Here is a 15,499-nt window from a genome sequence, read left to right on the forward strand (position 1 = left end):
AAAAAAAGTTAAAAATTATATTTTACAATTGCGTTGGTATAAAGATGAATACAATCCACGATGGATCATATTTCTTTTTTCTCATTATTTTAAATGAAACCAAAACATTTTCAGGGGTCCTTAAAAGTACCATGGGCCCTGGGCACTGTCTATTCTATCTCATGGGTTCACTGGCACTGGGCCCCTATTATCCAGATTGCTTGTCTTACACAGTCCAGTTTCCCCAACTTTCTTCTCCTTATCCTTATCTTCTCCTTCTCCTTATCCATCAGGTGGAAGGGTCCGATGAATCCCTCAAGCCCAGGCCAGCCTCTCCCTCTCTCCCTCCAACACTTCCCTGGGCCATCACTGCTCAGCTTCATCTTTGAGGCGCCCCCACACTGGGGACACAGCTGTCATTGAGTGTAATTTCTGTGTGTCATGGGGAGCTGCTCCCTATGTGTCAGGTAACAAGACTGGGAGCTCCTCCGTGACCCATGTGTCTTTCATTGAAGTACCTCAAGTCCTAGCACAGCTGGATATAGAACAGATCCCTGGTTGGGGAGGGACAGGAGACAAAGCATGCTTCCTACTTAGCAAACTCTCGTCACTTAGGATTTATATTCGGGCCAGGCAGGATACAGAAAGGGAGGAGACAGGCCAGTAGGAGTGTGGTGAATGGAGGTGCACATGTGTCCAATGTCTTTCAGAGCCCCCCTCTATTCTAGAGGACAAGGTGCTGACTGGCAAGGCTGGAGGGGGTGTGCGGGCCAGCCAAGCCATTGGGCAGGCACGAGTCAGCATGAGAGGCCCCAAGTGAGTTCCTTGGCCCCAGATTCCCCCTCACTCACCTTCATCACTTGTGTGAGGCTCCGTGCCATTGTCATGGTCAACTTCATCGATAGTCCCTGGCTCACTATGTGGACTGTCACTGCAAAGAAACACGGGAAGGGGACTTGTTGGGCTTTGCACCCTCACACTGTCCTCAGCATCCCATAAGTGCCAGCCAAGCCCACCTCTGCACTTGACCCAGGTCAGGCCCAGGCCTGCACCGTCCTGTCTTGTCCATCTGCCCACCCATGGACACTCCTAACAGGAAACCACTCCCAGCCCCCTCAATGGAAAGCTATCCTGAATACCCTCTTCCAGCTTCTTCCAGCCCTGGAATTTGCTGGGCTATCAATTCCTAGGTGTTCTGTAAGACCCAGAAGGCACCACAAAACCCTGGCATTTATCCTTGGAAGGACCACGGGCCAGAACAGAAAGGAATTGTGGAGGTGCCGTGAGACATTCACCTAGCCTGGTTCTAGGTTTCACAGAGGAGGTGACACCCCAAGAGAGGTGGCGTGGGTCCACCTCACAAGGTGCTGGGTCCTCCGGGTGCCTCACGATGCTGTGTGCAAAATCCCAAACCAGTACAGCTAGTGGAAGCAGGCTGGCAGCCATGATGGGCGTGGGAGTGGGTAGCCTGAATCCAGGCCTATCAGACTTGGTCATTAATGCACTGGGACAATTTCGCCAGCCGCTACCCCCTCACTAGACTATAAGCTTCTTCAGGCCAGGGTTTATTCACCTAGTCAGTTTTTTTTTAACTGAGTCATTGATGGAGTCCTAATATATGCCAGGCACTGTGGGAGGTAGGAGAGACGTATTGATGGGTAAGACTCTGCCCTTGTGGGCCAGGAAAGAAAACTGCTACAAGCTGAGATGTGTTATGTAGGAACAAATGAGCAGAGACAAGAACGGCTGAGGGGACCTGCATAGGGTGGTCAGGGAAGGCTTCTTAGAGGAGGTGACATCTGCAGTGCCTTTTGAAAAAATACGAACTTCATTATGAAAATTCTCCATTGCCTCCTGGATAAGGTCCAGACTCTGCACAGTGGCTTGTTTAAGACCTTTCATAACCTGGCTCCTGCTGGCCTGTGGAGCCTCCACCCTCATCATTCACTTGGCACAAGCAACACTCTGGCCACATGGAACCACTTTCCACTTTACTGAAGGCTCCAAGCCCAGAACATTCCTTGCTCATGCCTCACCTGGCTGACTCCAGTTCATCCCACAGGTCTCAGTTAAGGTTCCTCCAGGAAGCCCTTCCTGACCTCGCTATATGGGCTCAAGGAGCCTCACTTCTGGAACTGCCGGTTTCCTCCTCCACCGGAGCTCCCTGCATCAGGGGTTAATCCTGCTCAGGTGGCATCCCTGCCCCCCTGCCCAGGGCCTGGCCCAGGACAGACACTCAACACCCATTTGTCCAACTGTTGAATGAATGAATGTTGTCCACTACAAGGAGACCCTCAGCCAAATCCCCCCTTCTGGCTTTGCAAATGTTTCCAATGTAATTAATAGTTTTTCTTTCTCATGAGACACAAATGGGACCGAGGCAAGTATGGTTATCGTATATTGTTCTTTGGTAGGTACAACCGATCTTTAGGACGCTTCCCAGAACACTAATTACACACATTGCAGCAAGAAAAGAGAACTAGGAATGGTTGCAAACGCTGTGTGAAAAGCTTCTCTTTGTCCAGAAAGTACGCTTGCTGGCTGTTTAATGTTTCTGTTAGAGAACAGGGACAGACCTGCTCCTGGAGCCTCACATAAAGGTTACTACAGAGCTGTGATTACAAGACAGCGGGGCCCGTATCTCTATGGGGAGCAGGGTGGGAAACAAAGGGGCTGCAATGTCTCCCTTCTTTGAAGTGAATCAAGAGTTCAGGAATGCTTTGATAATCCAAAGACAAAACCCCCTGTAGGCACCTAGCTGAAAGCAGTGTGGGTAATACCTAAATATACAGCTGTGTGTTGTGCAGGAATGGGTATAAAGAATGAACAGGAACCCTTTGACTGGTCTTTGTCAGTTGGTGTTCTGAATCTCCTGTCCTTTCCACATTAAAAAAAAATGCCCTATCTTTACCACATTTTAAGGTCTTAGTCTGGGGAAGGTGGCCAGCCCTGATTTTGATTAGGTTCTAAAATTTTTCTCCTAAGACCTCATGTAGCACCAGGTAAACAGAGGTACCCGACTATCAACTGCTGACCTGGCCTGGAGCTCTCAAAGAATGTGAACTCACTTTGTCTGGAAAAGAGAAGTTGTTTCTCAAGAGGTGGAAGTGGGGATTATTATCCAGCCCCCTGATGCCTCGGATGGGCTTAAGACACACCTGGCCATTGACAGCTTAATATCTCCTAACTAATGCGATTAGCTCACCAGACCCAAGCCTCAGCAAGGGGATATACTTCTTGGATTTATGTTGGGACCCTTGGGAAAGAGAAGGTCTTTTTCCACTGGGGATGCTGAGAGAATGTTCTCTAAATCTGGAGTTACCATATGTCTTCCCAAAGCCACCAAGGATAGGATGCCTGAGAATGAAGCCAATGCAGAAGAAAGCAGAGCCAGGGGTTGGGGATTGCAGGACCAATTCCTGATAATAACAGTTGAACCCCTGAATCCAGCTATACCTGAAGTCATAATCCTAGACTTTTTAGTTAAGTAAAGAAAATCAATAAATTCCCACTTAGCTTAACCCAGTTTGAGTTGTAGTTCTGTCCCTTACAAACCAAGAGAGTCCTGGCTGATGCAACTATCTCTGGTATAAGGCTGCAGCAAAGCTCAAATGAGAAAATGCATATGGGAGTCAAGACTATAAAAGCAGTAAGAAAATCAAAGGGTTTCTTACTGTTCCTGCTCAACAGCAAAAACGACAGTGATGATGATAATAATAATATTAAGAGGAATGGAATCTTACCAATATTCTTCCCCTCCAGCCATGCATTTTTCATACACAGGTCCCTCTAGCTCCCGGGGGCTGGGGAAGATGGCTTCATGATGAATGATGATGGTTTTGATGACTTCGTTGACGTGTGCCTGGCAGGACACAGGGTCCTGCCCATCAGGGATGTGCATGAGGGTGGGCCCGAAGCAGATGGCCAGGTTGTAGGGGTCCATCATGTTCTCGTCACTATACTGCGAGAGGCTACAAGAAAGGAGGTACTCACAAGTCACCTGAGAAAGGTGAATCTTCCCCCCCTGTGGGTTCTTTCTTTTGAGGGCTCTACTCAAGTCCAGGAGGGTTCCATGTTCTGTTTTAGGAAGAGCTGTACCTGTAGAAGCCTCAGGACACCCCCTCCCAAAGGAGGCCAGGGCTGAGGCAAAGAGGGCCCCCCCCCTTGGCCGGGCAACTCACTGGTTGAGGAAAGCGAAGAGGTATCTCATGACCACGATGACCACGCGGGGAAGGGTGATGAGGATTTGCTGGATCTGGTGCACCCTCTCAGCTGGGTTCTCCAGTTCTGTAACATAAAGGGGCTTTTTGGGGTGTCTTTCATCCTCAGAGAGCCAAGTACAGCCCACATTTGCTCAGTCCACATGGTTCAAGGGGATTGATATGTGACCCTGACCTGGCCACTCAGAGCAAGAATGTGAGTCTATACGTTCCCTTTTATGAATGAAGCTAGTGTCAGCTGAGCTTCTGTCACCTGACACCTGTGAGTCCTGACACAGGCACGGACCATGTTTCTTTAACCCCTTTATGAACACCAGCTGCATGCATCATAGGCACAGCACAGAGTAGGCCAGAAATGAGGGTGGACTAAATAACCAACTCTAGAGCTATATATTGGCCAAGGGGCCTGAAAGATGCTTGTGATCTTATCTCTGACCCCCGTTTTCAGGTCAGTCCTAGGCAGAGACATTGGTATTTTTATCAGTCAGGCCAGGGGTGGAAGCAGCAAATTGGGGTTGGTAAAGAGAAGAGGTTTGTGGACTCTGCCTTGTGGAGAGGATGTGCAGAGGGAAAGCTGGTGCAGAGAGTGAGCCCCAGAGCTCTGTTTGTCTGCAGGGCTGGTGCACGAGCCTGTGCCAGATTCTTTCTCAGGAAACATGTTTTTCTCACAGCCCCTCTCTCCAACCTCCACATTCTGTCAGCATGTTCCTTTTAAAACGCAACCTCTCTTGGGGTGCCTGGGTGGCTCAGTCAGTTAACCGTCTGGCTCTTGGTTTCGGCTCAGGTCATGATCTCACGGTTCGTGAGTTCAAGCCCCGCATCGGGCTTTTCACTGACAGTGCAGCGCCTGCTTGGGATTCTCTCTCTCTCTCTCTCTCTCTCTCTCTCTCTCTCTCTCTCTCCCCCCCCCCCCCACCAACGCTCATGCACTCTCTCTCAAAATAAATAAATAAACTTTACAAAAGATGCAACTTCTCTTGTTTCTCCTCTGTATCCCAGGCCCTTCACCGTAGGGCTTCAACCAACTTTGCCTGCCTCACTGCTTAGCTGCTGCCCCTTCCTCAAGTATCTGAAGATGATACAGAGCCATGTTTCTCAAATGACGTGGTAGTGCATGCTTCTGGACATTTACAAATCTATGAGGCATTCTTTGGGGTTGTCACAGTGACTGGAGGGCACTATTGGCATTTCGGATCCAGGGGCCAAGGCATCAAGTGTCCTGAGTGCATGGGACACACAACAAGGCACCGCACTACCCTAAATGCCAATACTGCCCCCACTGAGAAACTCTGTGCCAGGCTGCCTCATCCACCATCTTTCTCTCACAGAGGGCCTTCGTGCCCCTGGGCCTTTGTACGCACCGGTGGTCTCTCAACTCTGCCCAGCACACTGTAGCCTACCTTCGAAGTCTGGCAGTGAGAAGCCTTGCCCAAGCCTCCCGCAGAACTAAAAGTTCTTGGACCTTCAGTGATTCCATTGCCCTTTATAGAGGCTGCTCCATGGGCTCAGCTTCAGTCATCACTGCCCTAGTACCATCTCCATTTAATTACATTTTTTTCTTAAATACATTTATTCATAAAGGGAAGTTTACCTCCCTCTGTAAATGAGAAACCAGGAATGCTTGCTATAATTAGGAGGTAACACAAATATAGATACAATGAAAGCAAAACAATGGTACTAAATTATAGGTTGGCAGTGTATTCTACAAATATTTCTGAGACTGAGGCCCCATCTCTCTGTTTAGGAGGGAGATAGACCTCTGAAATTTTTCTCCTTGAAGTAAACATCCTCCCAGGATTTGGGAGGGAAATCAGAAGGGATTTTTTTTTGTGGTGTGATTTGAGGTGTGATCCCAGGTATGTGATGTCATGAGCTTGCGCCAGAGGTCAACAACCTTGTCTGCTCAGGTGATCTGCTCAGGAAATAGATTAATGGGGCTTCCAGAAACACTAGCTGAGCACATGACATGGGGCTCAGACAGGGTTGGGCCTCTGTGGCCTGGAATTTCTCCCTTTTCTTTTTCTTTTTTTCCTCTTTTTTTTGAGAGAGGGAGAGGGAGGGAGAGAGGGAGGGAGGGAGAGGGAGAGAGGCAACGCATACCCATGCAAGCAGGGGAAGGGTAGAGGGAGAGAGGAGTGAGAGAATCTTAAGCAGGCTCCATGCCCAGTGCAGAGCCCAACTCGGCTCAATCTCACGACTGAGCCGAAATCAAGGACTGGATGCTCAACTGACTGAGCCACCCAGGCACCCCCATGGCCTGGAATTTCTGAGGGTGATTTGGAGCTTGAAGTGGATCTGGAAAGATGAGCAGTAGGTAGTGTGGAGGGTAGAAGGGCAGAGGAAGGGTCTTTTATACCAGGCAGGTAAGAAGCTTGAAGCCTCCAACCCCCAGCAGCCCTTTCCTGGCTGCAAATCTCTCAGAGCATTGTGAGAAGCATCCCTAATAACACTGGGTGTGGGGCAATTTTCTGTAAATCAATTAAAGAGTTTATTCTAAAATACTAAGATTTCCATATTATAATATTAAAAATTTTATTTTTAGAAACTCCCAAAATGTTGCCTTAGGTTTGGCCATCTTATAGTCAAGGTGCCTTTACTTCAGGCCTCTAGATTGGGCTCTTGCCTTCATCCACAGAAATACCTGTGAAAGAGAACTCTGATGGCTTGTAACATTGGAAGAAGCCCACAGTCAACTTATTTTCACCATTTTGCTTGTCTGTCATATTGCTGACCTGACTCCCAAATCCTCTATGGCTCCCCATTACCCAGTGAGAAAAGCTCCAGATCCTTGCTCTCTCCTCTCTTGCTCTATTTTACCCTTCCAGCCTCTTGTACCATGCACTGGCTGGGACACCCTCCTGCTGGTCCCATTGGTCTGTGTGTCCTCAAACTCTTCCCAGGATACTCTGGGTAGGCTCCTCCTAAAGCAAAACCAAGTCTTCCTCTGCCTCTTCTCTTCTAAGAGCCATTCATACCCAGGGTTGTACCATGCCATTTTCCACTATACATCATCCTGTTATCTCTACAGCTAGGTTTTAAGTTCTATGAGAACAAGGACTATACTGCTTCTTTCAGTATCCCTCCTTCCTACATAATGATGAGCCCATCGTACAACTTCAATAAAGATATGCCATGGAATTGATCACTCCACCATTCCACCTGGGAAATACTTACTAATAGTAGATATCAAATCTTGAAACCTTTCCTTAGGAAAGAGTGGATTTTCCAGTCCTCGGAAATACAGTTTTAAAACACCAGCGACTGAATTGATATCTCGTTCATTTTGATCATCCACAAGGGGGTCTTCACCTGAGAAGAAACAGGAGATGATGATTCAGCTTGGTAAAGAGACAAGAAATGTGCAGATGGCAGGAGGGATGGCCTGGCCCAACAGTTCTCCCTGTAACTGATTTTGAAAACGTTCAAATATATGGAAATACTGTAAAACCGAAATACTGAACATCCATCACCCTTCACTCGCACTCATTAACTTACACTCATCTTTTGCCATGTTTGCTTTCTGTTTTTACTTGTATTTATTATTGCTCAATGATTTGAGAGTATTTTGTAGACATCATAGCACATCACTGCTAAATACTTGAACACATTTCTCCCAATAAGGATATTCTCCTACATAACCCCATAACATCATTACATCTAAGAAAAAATTAACAATAGTTCCAAAACACCATCTTCCATACATTCAAACATTCTCAATTGTCCCATGTCTTTCATAGCTTTTTTCAAAAGCTAAGATCTGATCAATAGTCCCGTAATTCATTTGGTTGTTATGATTCCTTAGTCTTATGTTTATTTTATTTATTTATTCTTTTTTTAGAGAGGGGAGGGGTAGGGGGAGAAGGAGAGAGAGAATCTTAGGTAGGCTCCATTCCCAGCATGGACACAGGGCTTGATCTCACGACCACGAAATCATGACCTGAGCCAAAATCAAGAGTCAGACACTTAACCAACTAAGCCACCCAGATGCCCCCAACTTAGTCTTTTGAACGTAAAAGACACCCCAACATTTTTTTATCATAGTTCGTTTTTTACAATATTGCCTCTTCTGAAGAGTCCAGGCCAGTTGCCTTATAGAATGCCTCCCACTTTGGATTTCTCTGATTGTCTCCTCAAGAATAGATTTGTTAAACATTTGTGGCAACAATAGTACATGGGTGATGTTGTAGACACTTTATTGTATCTGGAGGCACATAATGTCAGCCCGTCTTGCTACTGGTGTTGCTAAGTGTGATCAATGGATTAAGGGGACAACCTCCAGATCTCTGCACTGCAAAGGTTTATTTTCCCATAATAGTAAGTATAGAATATAAACTATTTTTGAAAAAAACAAGTGATGTTTTTGTGCTCAACATGTTTCACCCAATGTTTTTAACATCCACTGATGATTTTTGCCTAAATCAATTAGTATCTTAGGTTGCAAAATGGTGATTTTCTAATTCTGTCATTCCTTCTACATTTATTAGCTGGCATTCTGCCATAAAGAAAAGGTTTCCCCATGCCCCCCTCACTCTTCCTCTTCTTATTGTTATTATTTAGCATCTTTAAGGGATTGTTTTTATCATTTCTAATTCAACGTGTCATAATCCATTATCATCACTAGTCTTTGGGATGCTCAGATTGTCTCCAATTTTTCCAGGGACAAAAGTTCTTTATATATGACCTCCACTGAGCACTTCCTTGCTTTCTGGCACAAAACATGTCCATGGATCACCTCGTACTTTCCTTGACCCAGATCTGGAATCAAACATTGCTCCAAGGAGATCTGTTTGCTTTTTGTAGGGAATGGTATTTAGAAACCAGGATATAAGTTCCAGGTGTGCTCATTGGCACAGGAGTGCTATAAAGAGTTTCTAAACCTTTTCAGTGGATACAGCAAGAATACACATTAATTCTTTTATGAGTTCAATTCATATTTCAGATATAAGATTTTCTTTACCTTCATGTATTTTATATTTGGATTTCATTTTTCTTAGTGAAAATCTTGGTTCTGAATAACATTAATATTGTATCTGCCTTATTCTATAATATATGTAACAGTTTAGAAATTTTAATAGTAATATCACCACCATTAAATTTAAGATTTCTTCTCAGGGGCTTTGTTTTTGGGGGGGGGTGGATTTAATTCTAAGAATGTATCCCATTAAAGATATATGGTCAGAAGACAGAAGGTAGATTAGTGTTTGCCTACAGTGGTGGACTAGGATTTAGGGGATAAGGGAGTGACTACAAATGGGTAGAAGGTTCCTTTTGGGGATGATGAAATATTTCTGATATTGGATTATGGTGATGTTCACACATCTCTGTATATATACTAGAAACCACTGAATTGTGCACTTTAAAAATGGGTGAGCTTTATGGTATCTAACTCAATAAAGCTGTTAAAAATGTATGACCAGAGCATATGTTCAAAAGTTACTCTCTGTGTGATAATCAATTTGATACACAGCTTGTTTCTACTTATATTCTACTTATATTCAATTTTAGGGTGTTTTTTTTGGAAATCCTTTTTTAAAAAATTTGCAGTTTTGAAAATATAAAGCATTTAAATTGTCCAAAAGTCAAAAACAGGTAAAAAGTTGCATGCAGACAAGCCCTACTCTTATCCTTCTCCCCTCCACACCTCACATTTGACCATTGTCGTTAGTTTCTGGTTTGCCCTGTTAAGCAAAAAGCATACATATGAATTTTTTATTTCCCTTCACTTTTCCCACAAATGTAAGTAGTATACAATACTGCTACATACACTTGTTTCTTTGCTTCACAATAAACACTAGAAATCCCTCCATATCAGTGCACAGAGATCTTCCTGGTTCTTTTTTTTTTTAAATGGCTGCAAAGTACTCTTTCATGGATCAACCATAATTTGGTCAACCAATCTCCCGTGGACTGACAATCTTTCACTCTTACAAATATTACTTCAACAAATAACCTTGTGCATGTGTTTTGGTATTTGTGCAGATGTCTCTGGCCAGGTCCTAGAAGTGGGGTTGTGGGTCTAAGTGTACATACATACATAGTTTCATTAGATAGAGACAAATTTTCCCCCCACTTGGGGCTGCATCATTCTATACTCCCACGTGGCAACATAGGAGAACGCTTCTTTTCCACAGTCCTGCCCATGGAATGCTGTCAATCTTTCAAATTTTTGCCACCTGGACAGGGGTAAATGATATTTCAGGAGGGCAGCACTTTCCTGTTTAATCAAGGGCTGCTCGGCTAGATCCCCCAGAGTTTCCATGGGAGGAGATGAAAGGAAGCACAGAGCAATCTAACTCCTTTCTGAAGGTGCTGACAGATGTCTGCCCAACGGGCTTTTCTTCCTTCTCCCAGAACAGCCCACAGACTGTTCTAAGACTGGCAAGCAGTGAGGAGCAGAGCAGGAAACTCATACTTGGATCTCTTTACTCCACCTCCGTAGGAAAAGAATGCATGTCACTGCCAGGGCCTCTGCTAGCCCCAACATGCTTTAGTGCAAATTAGAGAGGGCCCCCCACTTCCTTCCTGAACCAGGTCTTGTGGCTTACAGAGCACGAACCACAGTTCAGCTCCCACCTGCCCTCCTTGCCTGAGCACCCTTGTGTAGTGCCCAGCCTGAATGACTGTATATGGCGGCAGAGACACTGATGTTCCATAGGTCAACCTCTCCGATATCCCCACAGGAGGAGAGGAGAATTCCTTGTGGGGAAGGAAGAGAGAAAACATAACAAATCATTGTGTATACTGACAAAGCACTTCTCGAGTGAGAAGCGCACTTGCACATGTGATCTCTCTTAATTCTGACAACAGCACTGCATGGCAGTGAGGAAGGCATGGTTCCAACACCACTAATCTCCCACAAGAGAGCTGAGAGCCCAACAAGCAAAACGATTTGCCCACATTCACACAGTCAAAACAGACACTGGCACCCCCCAGGTCTCGTAATGCCTGGGAGATGTTCTTCCTTTTACCGCTGGTTTTCAAACCTATCTGTCTGCTTGCAGGCCTATCTTCCTCTCTCCCTCCCTCCTTCCTTAAGAGAATGCTAGGGGCACCTGGGTGGCTCGGTCGGTTAAGCGTCTGACTTCATCTCAGGTCATGATCTCACGGTTCGAGGGTTCAAGCCTCGCATCAGACTCTGTACTGACAGCCTGGAGCCTGCTTCAGATTCTGTGTCTCCCTCTCTCTCTGTCCCTCCCCTGCTCACACTCTGTCTCTCAAGGATGAATAAACATTAAAAAAAAAAAAAAAAAAAAAAAAGTAAAACCCTAACCTTTTCATTTTCTTTTCAAGAAAAAACTTTCTCTGAATGCCCAACATATAAAACAAAGCTGTCTTAGGGGTGCCTGGGTGGCTCAGTCGAAGCATCTGATTCTTCATTCTGGCTCAGATCATGATCTCACGGTTTGTGGGACTGAGCCCCATGTCCGTCGGGCTGTGCACTCACAGTGCTGAACCTGCTTGGGATTCTCTCTCTCCCCTTCTCTCTGCCCCTCCTCCACTCATGCTCTCTCTCTCAAAAATATATACATTTAAAAAAATAAAAATAAATAAAACAAAGCTGTCTTAGTTGAATTGGGAGGAGAGGTCCACACCTCCCTCCTAAGCACCCTCTGTTCCTGTAACAGCCCTTGAGGCCCCTTTGGAGAACCAGGAGTTCAAATTAGCTGTTTCCCTATTATTTACCACATATTACCTTTGTGGTCTCATGATTCAAAAGCACATGGATTTTTTTTCCCCATATTGCATGTTAGCGACCCTTGTCATGCACAATACATGGACTTTATATATACACACATACATGTACATATGTACACACACACACACACACACACACAATTTGCTCTTCCACTCCCTCCCAGAAGGCCATAAAAGGAAGCATCCAAATGTTCTCTCCTCCTGGCTTAGGCCTTTGGCTTTCTACAAGGTGAGTCAATTTTGGTTCCAGAAATGACTGGAATTCCAGAGTTCAGGATGAACAGGATGGTTCATGGGAATGATGGCCTCCTCTGGGAGGAGAATTACAGCTAAAATTCTGGGCAAGTCTGAGAGAAAGCTGTGTTCATGCTTGGCTAGCTAATGTCCTGGGGATGGGAGAATTATTACCCAACAGACCTGCCTGCGGCACACTCTCAGCCGGGTCACCGGGGCATTGCCGGGGACTTTACGGCAAGGCTGTACCCAGGGCAGAGTGCACACAGCATGTGCTTACAGGCTCTAAGGAAATGTGCTGCCAGACCAGGGACACGGCAGGAAGCTTGCAGATGGTTTCTTGCACAAGGGCAGTTCTCGGTGGCCACAGGTCTTCCCAAGCCCGTTGTGAGGCTCAACATGACGACCCCTCCCAGCATCTATAGGTCACAATCCTCTCCCTGGGGCAGGAGAATAGATCTCTGAAGGGCCAGATGTCAAACATGTCAGACCCTCCATGCCATGACTTCAGTCTCTAATCCAAACCCTATCCTGATCTGCACAGGGTGAAAGGGCCATTGACTCCCTTTCCCACCGACCCTCCAAATAAGGAGAGACCACTGGCAACTCTCTCATAGTTACGTGCAAAGGGGACAGTGGGTTGGTTTGGGGGGGAAAAACAGAGTTTGCCCAGGAAAACTGGCCCAAGAGACAAGAGGCCAGCGTGGCTCTCTTTGTGGCAGGACAACTGCTTTCCTGCCTTTTTGCGATGTTTCTTCTTCATTTTGCCAGGTTACAGAAAGATCTCAAAACTTGACCAATGAGTTTAAGGTTTGCTGACAGCAAAAAATCACATCATTACGGATGCCCAGGTGGCTCAGTAGGTTAAGTGTCTGACTTTGGCTCAGGTCATGATCTAAAGGTTCATGGGTGCAAGCCCCACATCAGGTTCTGTGCTGACAGCTCAGAGCCTAGAGCCTAAGGATTCTGTGTCTCCCTCTCTCTCTGCCCCTCCCCTGCTCGTGCTGTCTCTCTCCCTCTCTCTCTTTCTCTCTCAAAAATAAATAAACATTTTTAAAAAATCCCATCATTATCATCACCATCTCAACTAAAACCCTGGCTGACTCATGTCAGAAGAAAAAGAAAGTGGGTTTAGGAATAATGACCCAAGAATGAATTTCCTACATATTGCAATTTTTCAGAATCTTAAAGAAAACAGATCTGTGCTCCTTTGAACAGCCTCATACAAGGAACACAGACAGAAACTTCACCCAAGAGAGAAAGAAGGGGGCCAAGAAAGAAAAGGACCCAAATCTTAAACAAATGGCAAAGGACAGGCACCCTGCAGGGACTGAGGGACGTACATTTTAACAAATAAAAGGAAGAAAGGAAAAACATACAATGTGCTGGTTTTCGAGAGAAAATTCAGTCACAAGTTAGAGTGTGTGGGATGGAGCAGTGGGTGCAAAGAGAAATACTGAGCCGCCCTAGGCTTGGCCACCTGGTTGCCAGTGGTGCAGAGAAGTGTACCTCCTATTTTCAGGAGAGATGGGAGGTGACCCTGAGAGTCAGCTGGGCAAGGAGCCAAACCCAGGGCAGTCTGTTGGCAAATATGAAGAAACAAAAAAGAGTAAGTGGGAAATCTGGGCACTAGCCAGCCCAGAGAAGCCAGGAACAGATTTTTCTAAAAGAGACATTCCAGGGAACTATATATATATATTTTTAAGAATAAGCCAGGGTTCACCATAGGCTCAGGTGGAGCTCAAAGACAAGGCTGTTGTGGAATGAGATTCATTTTGAAATGATGGAGAGAACAACAGGAGCTGACTGCATATTTGAGGCAAAGAGAAGCAGAAAACATTTTTGCAGCTGACATTTGGATCAGGTGATCTCTGCCCAGTGGGGCTCTGCCTGAGGCGACCCAAGGCCTGTTCAGAAGAGAGAAGTCTTAAATTGCACATCACCCCTGCAAGGCACCCAAGCAGGTGACAGAAGGCCTTAGAAAATCACATTCAAGAAGGAAAGAAAGCAGTGCTCTTGGGGCAGGGATAGGGCCTGGCTTCCTGCTACAAGGAAGTTTACTTACAGAACAGAGGGAAGCAGGGAACATTGAGGCAGTGGCAGTCACTAGGCTGAAGGCACAGGGCAGTGAAGCTCACCCATGAGATTCAAGGCATTCTGTGTAATGGGAAGAACCCAAGAGGATGAAACCAGCAAAGATTTCAGACCATGGCTCTGGTGATTTACAATGAACACAGGACAGTAGGGGATTTGGGGGAAATGAAGAAACAAAACATTGCATTGGGCTGTCCAGTGTTGTCAAGAGAAGCTCAGAGAATGATGAAGGACACTTCCCATCAGGGAGGCTGATGGGAGATACTTCTTGCTTTCTGGCCTTTGCATATGCTATTCCCAATAGTCTGGAATGCCCTTTCCCTGCTTTTTCAGGCTCTCACTCTTTAAGCCTCAACTTGTGCTTTTCCTTCTCCAGGAAGACTTCTCTGGCTTTACTCCTTCTCCCCACCCCATCCGAGCTGGGCTAAGTGATCCCATACCATCCAATGCTTACTTACTCCATTGTCTGTTGGCTAAACTGGCTCCCTACTAGTCATGACTGTCTTTTGTTCCTGTTGTGTTTCCAGGCCATAGTCCATTACCTAGCCTGGTGTAGGGCACAATGAATGTATGGTTGTTGGGAGGATGAATAAATGCATGAGTCTGAGCTCAGAACAGGGGAATTCTGGGGCTTCCTGGTCCTAAGTGCCCATGATCCAGGAGCAGACCCTAAAACAAGCTCCTGGGGCATCAGGAGGCCACTGAGCACTACATCCAGCCAGATCCTGCTCTCTAAACCCGGGGTGAAGCCAGAGGGCCAAAGGCCACAGAGGTCTGTGCTGGGGATTATAGCAGTGTCTGCTTGGGGCTGACAGAGTGCTTCTTCCACTCTAGAGCTAGACCTCAGGATGGAATCAGGGGGATAGTGAAGGGGTGAGTCTGCTCAGGAGGCAGCCCCTGCAGAGGAAGCCCAGTAATGAGAATTCCAGGCCTGGAGCCCAAGGAGAGGCATGCTCAGAGCACAGCCAACAGGGACAAACAGAATACCTCCCACGACTGTAAGAGGATTATGTAAAAGAAAGGGTAAGGAAGTGCTTTGTAAATTGGGATGTGACATACTACAGGAAAATGAGTTTGGGATTGGGGTTCTCAGTTTTTTTTTTTTTTTTTTTTTTGGCCAAAACACTGCATAAAAAACTAAGCATTAGACCAGATGCATGAAAAAATGCTCAATATCACTCATCACCAGGGAAATACAAATCAAAACCACATTGAGATACCACCTCACACCTGTCAGAATGGCTAACATTAACAACTCAGGCAATAATGGATGTTGG

The 15,499-nt window shown here is 45.9% G+C and overlaps 1 protein-coding gene across 2 annotated transcripts in view; it reads right to left on the reverse strand.

The window, feature by feature from the left end:
* Positions 1–15,499, reverse strand: part of SRGAP3 (SLIT-ROBO Rho GTPase activating protein 3) — a 257,503-nt gene that overhangs the window by 22,691 nt on the left and 219,313 nt on the right. For both annotated transcript variants that reach the window (XM_049640934.1, XM_049640935.1), the window contains 4 exons: positions 7,374–7,508; positions 4,161–4,266; positions 3,723–3,950; positions 831–910 (listed from right to left, as the gene is read on the reverse strand). In XM_049640934.1, coding sequence (XP_049496891.1) covers positions 831–910; positions 3,723–3,950; positions 4,161–4,266; positions 7,374–7,508 — 549 coding nt within the window. The remainder of the gene's footprint in view (positions 1–830; positions 911–3,722; positions 3,951–4,160; positions 4,267–7,373; positions 7,509–15,499) is intronic.

Source organism: Panthera uncia, chromosome A2 (genome assembly GCF_023721935.1).
Source record: "Panthera uncia isolate 11264 chromosome A2, Puncia_PCG_1.0, whole genome shotgun sequence".
In the NCBI taxonomy this organism is placed as follows: Eukaryota; Metazoa; Chordata; class Mammalia; order Carnivora; family Felidae; genus Panthera; species Panthera uncia.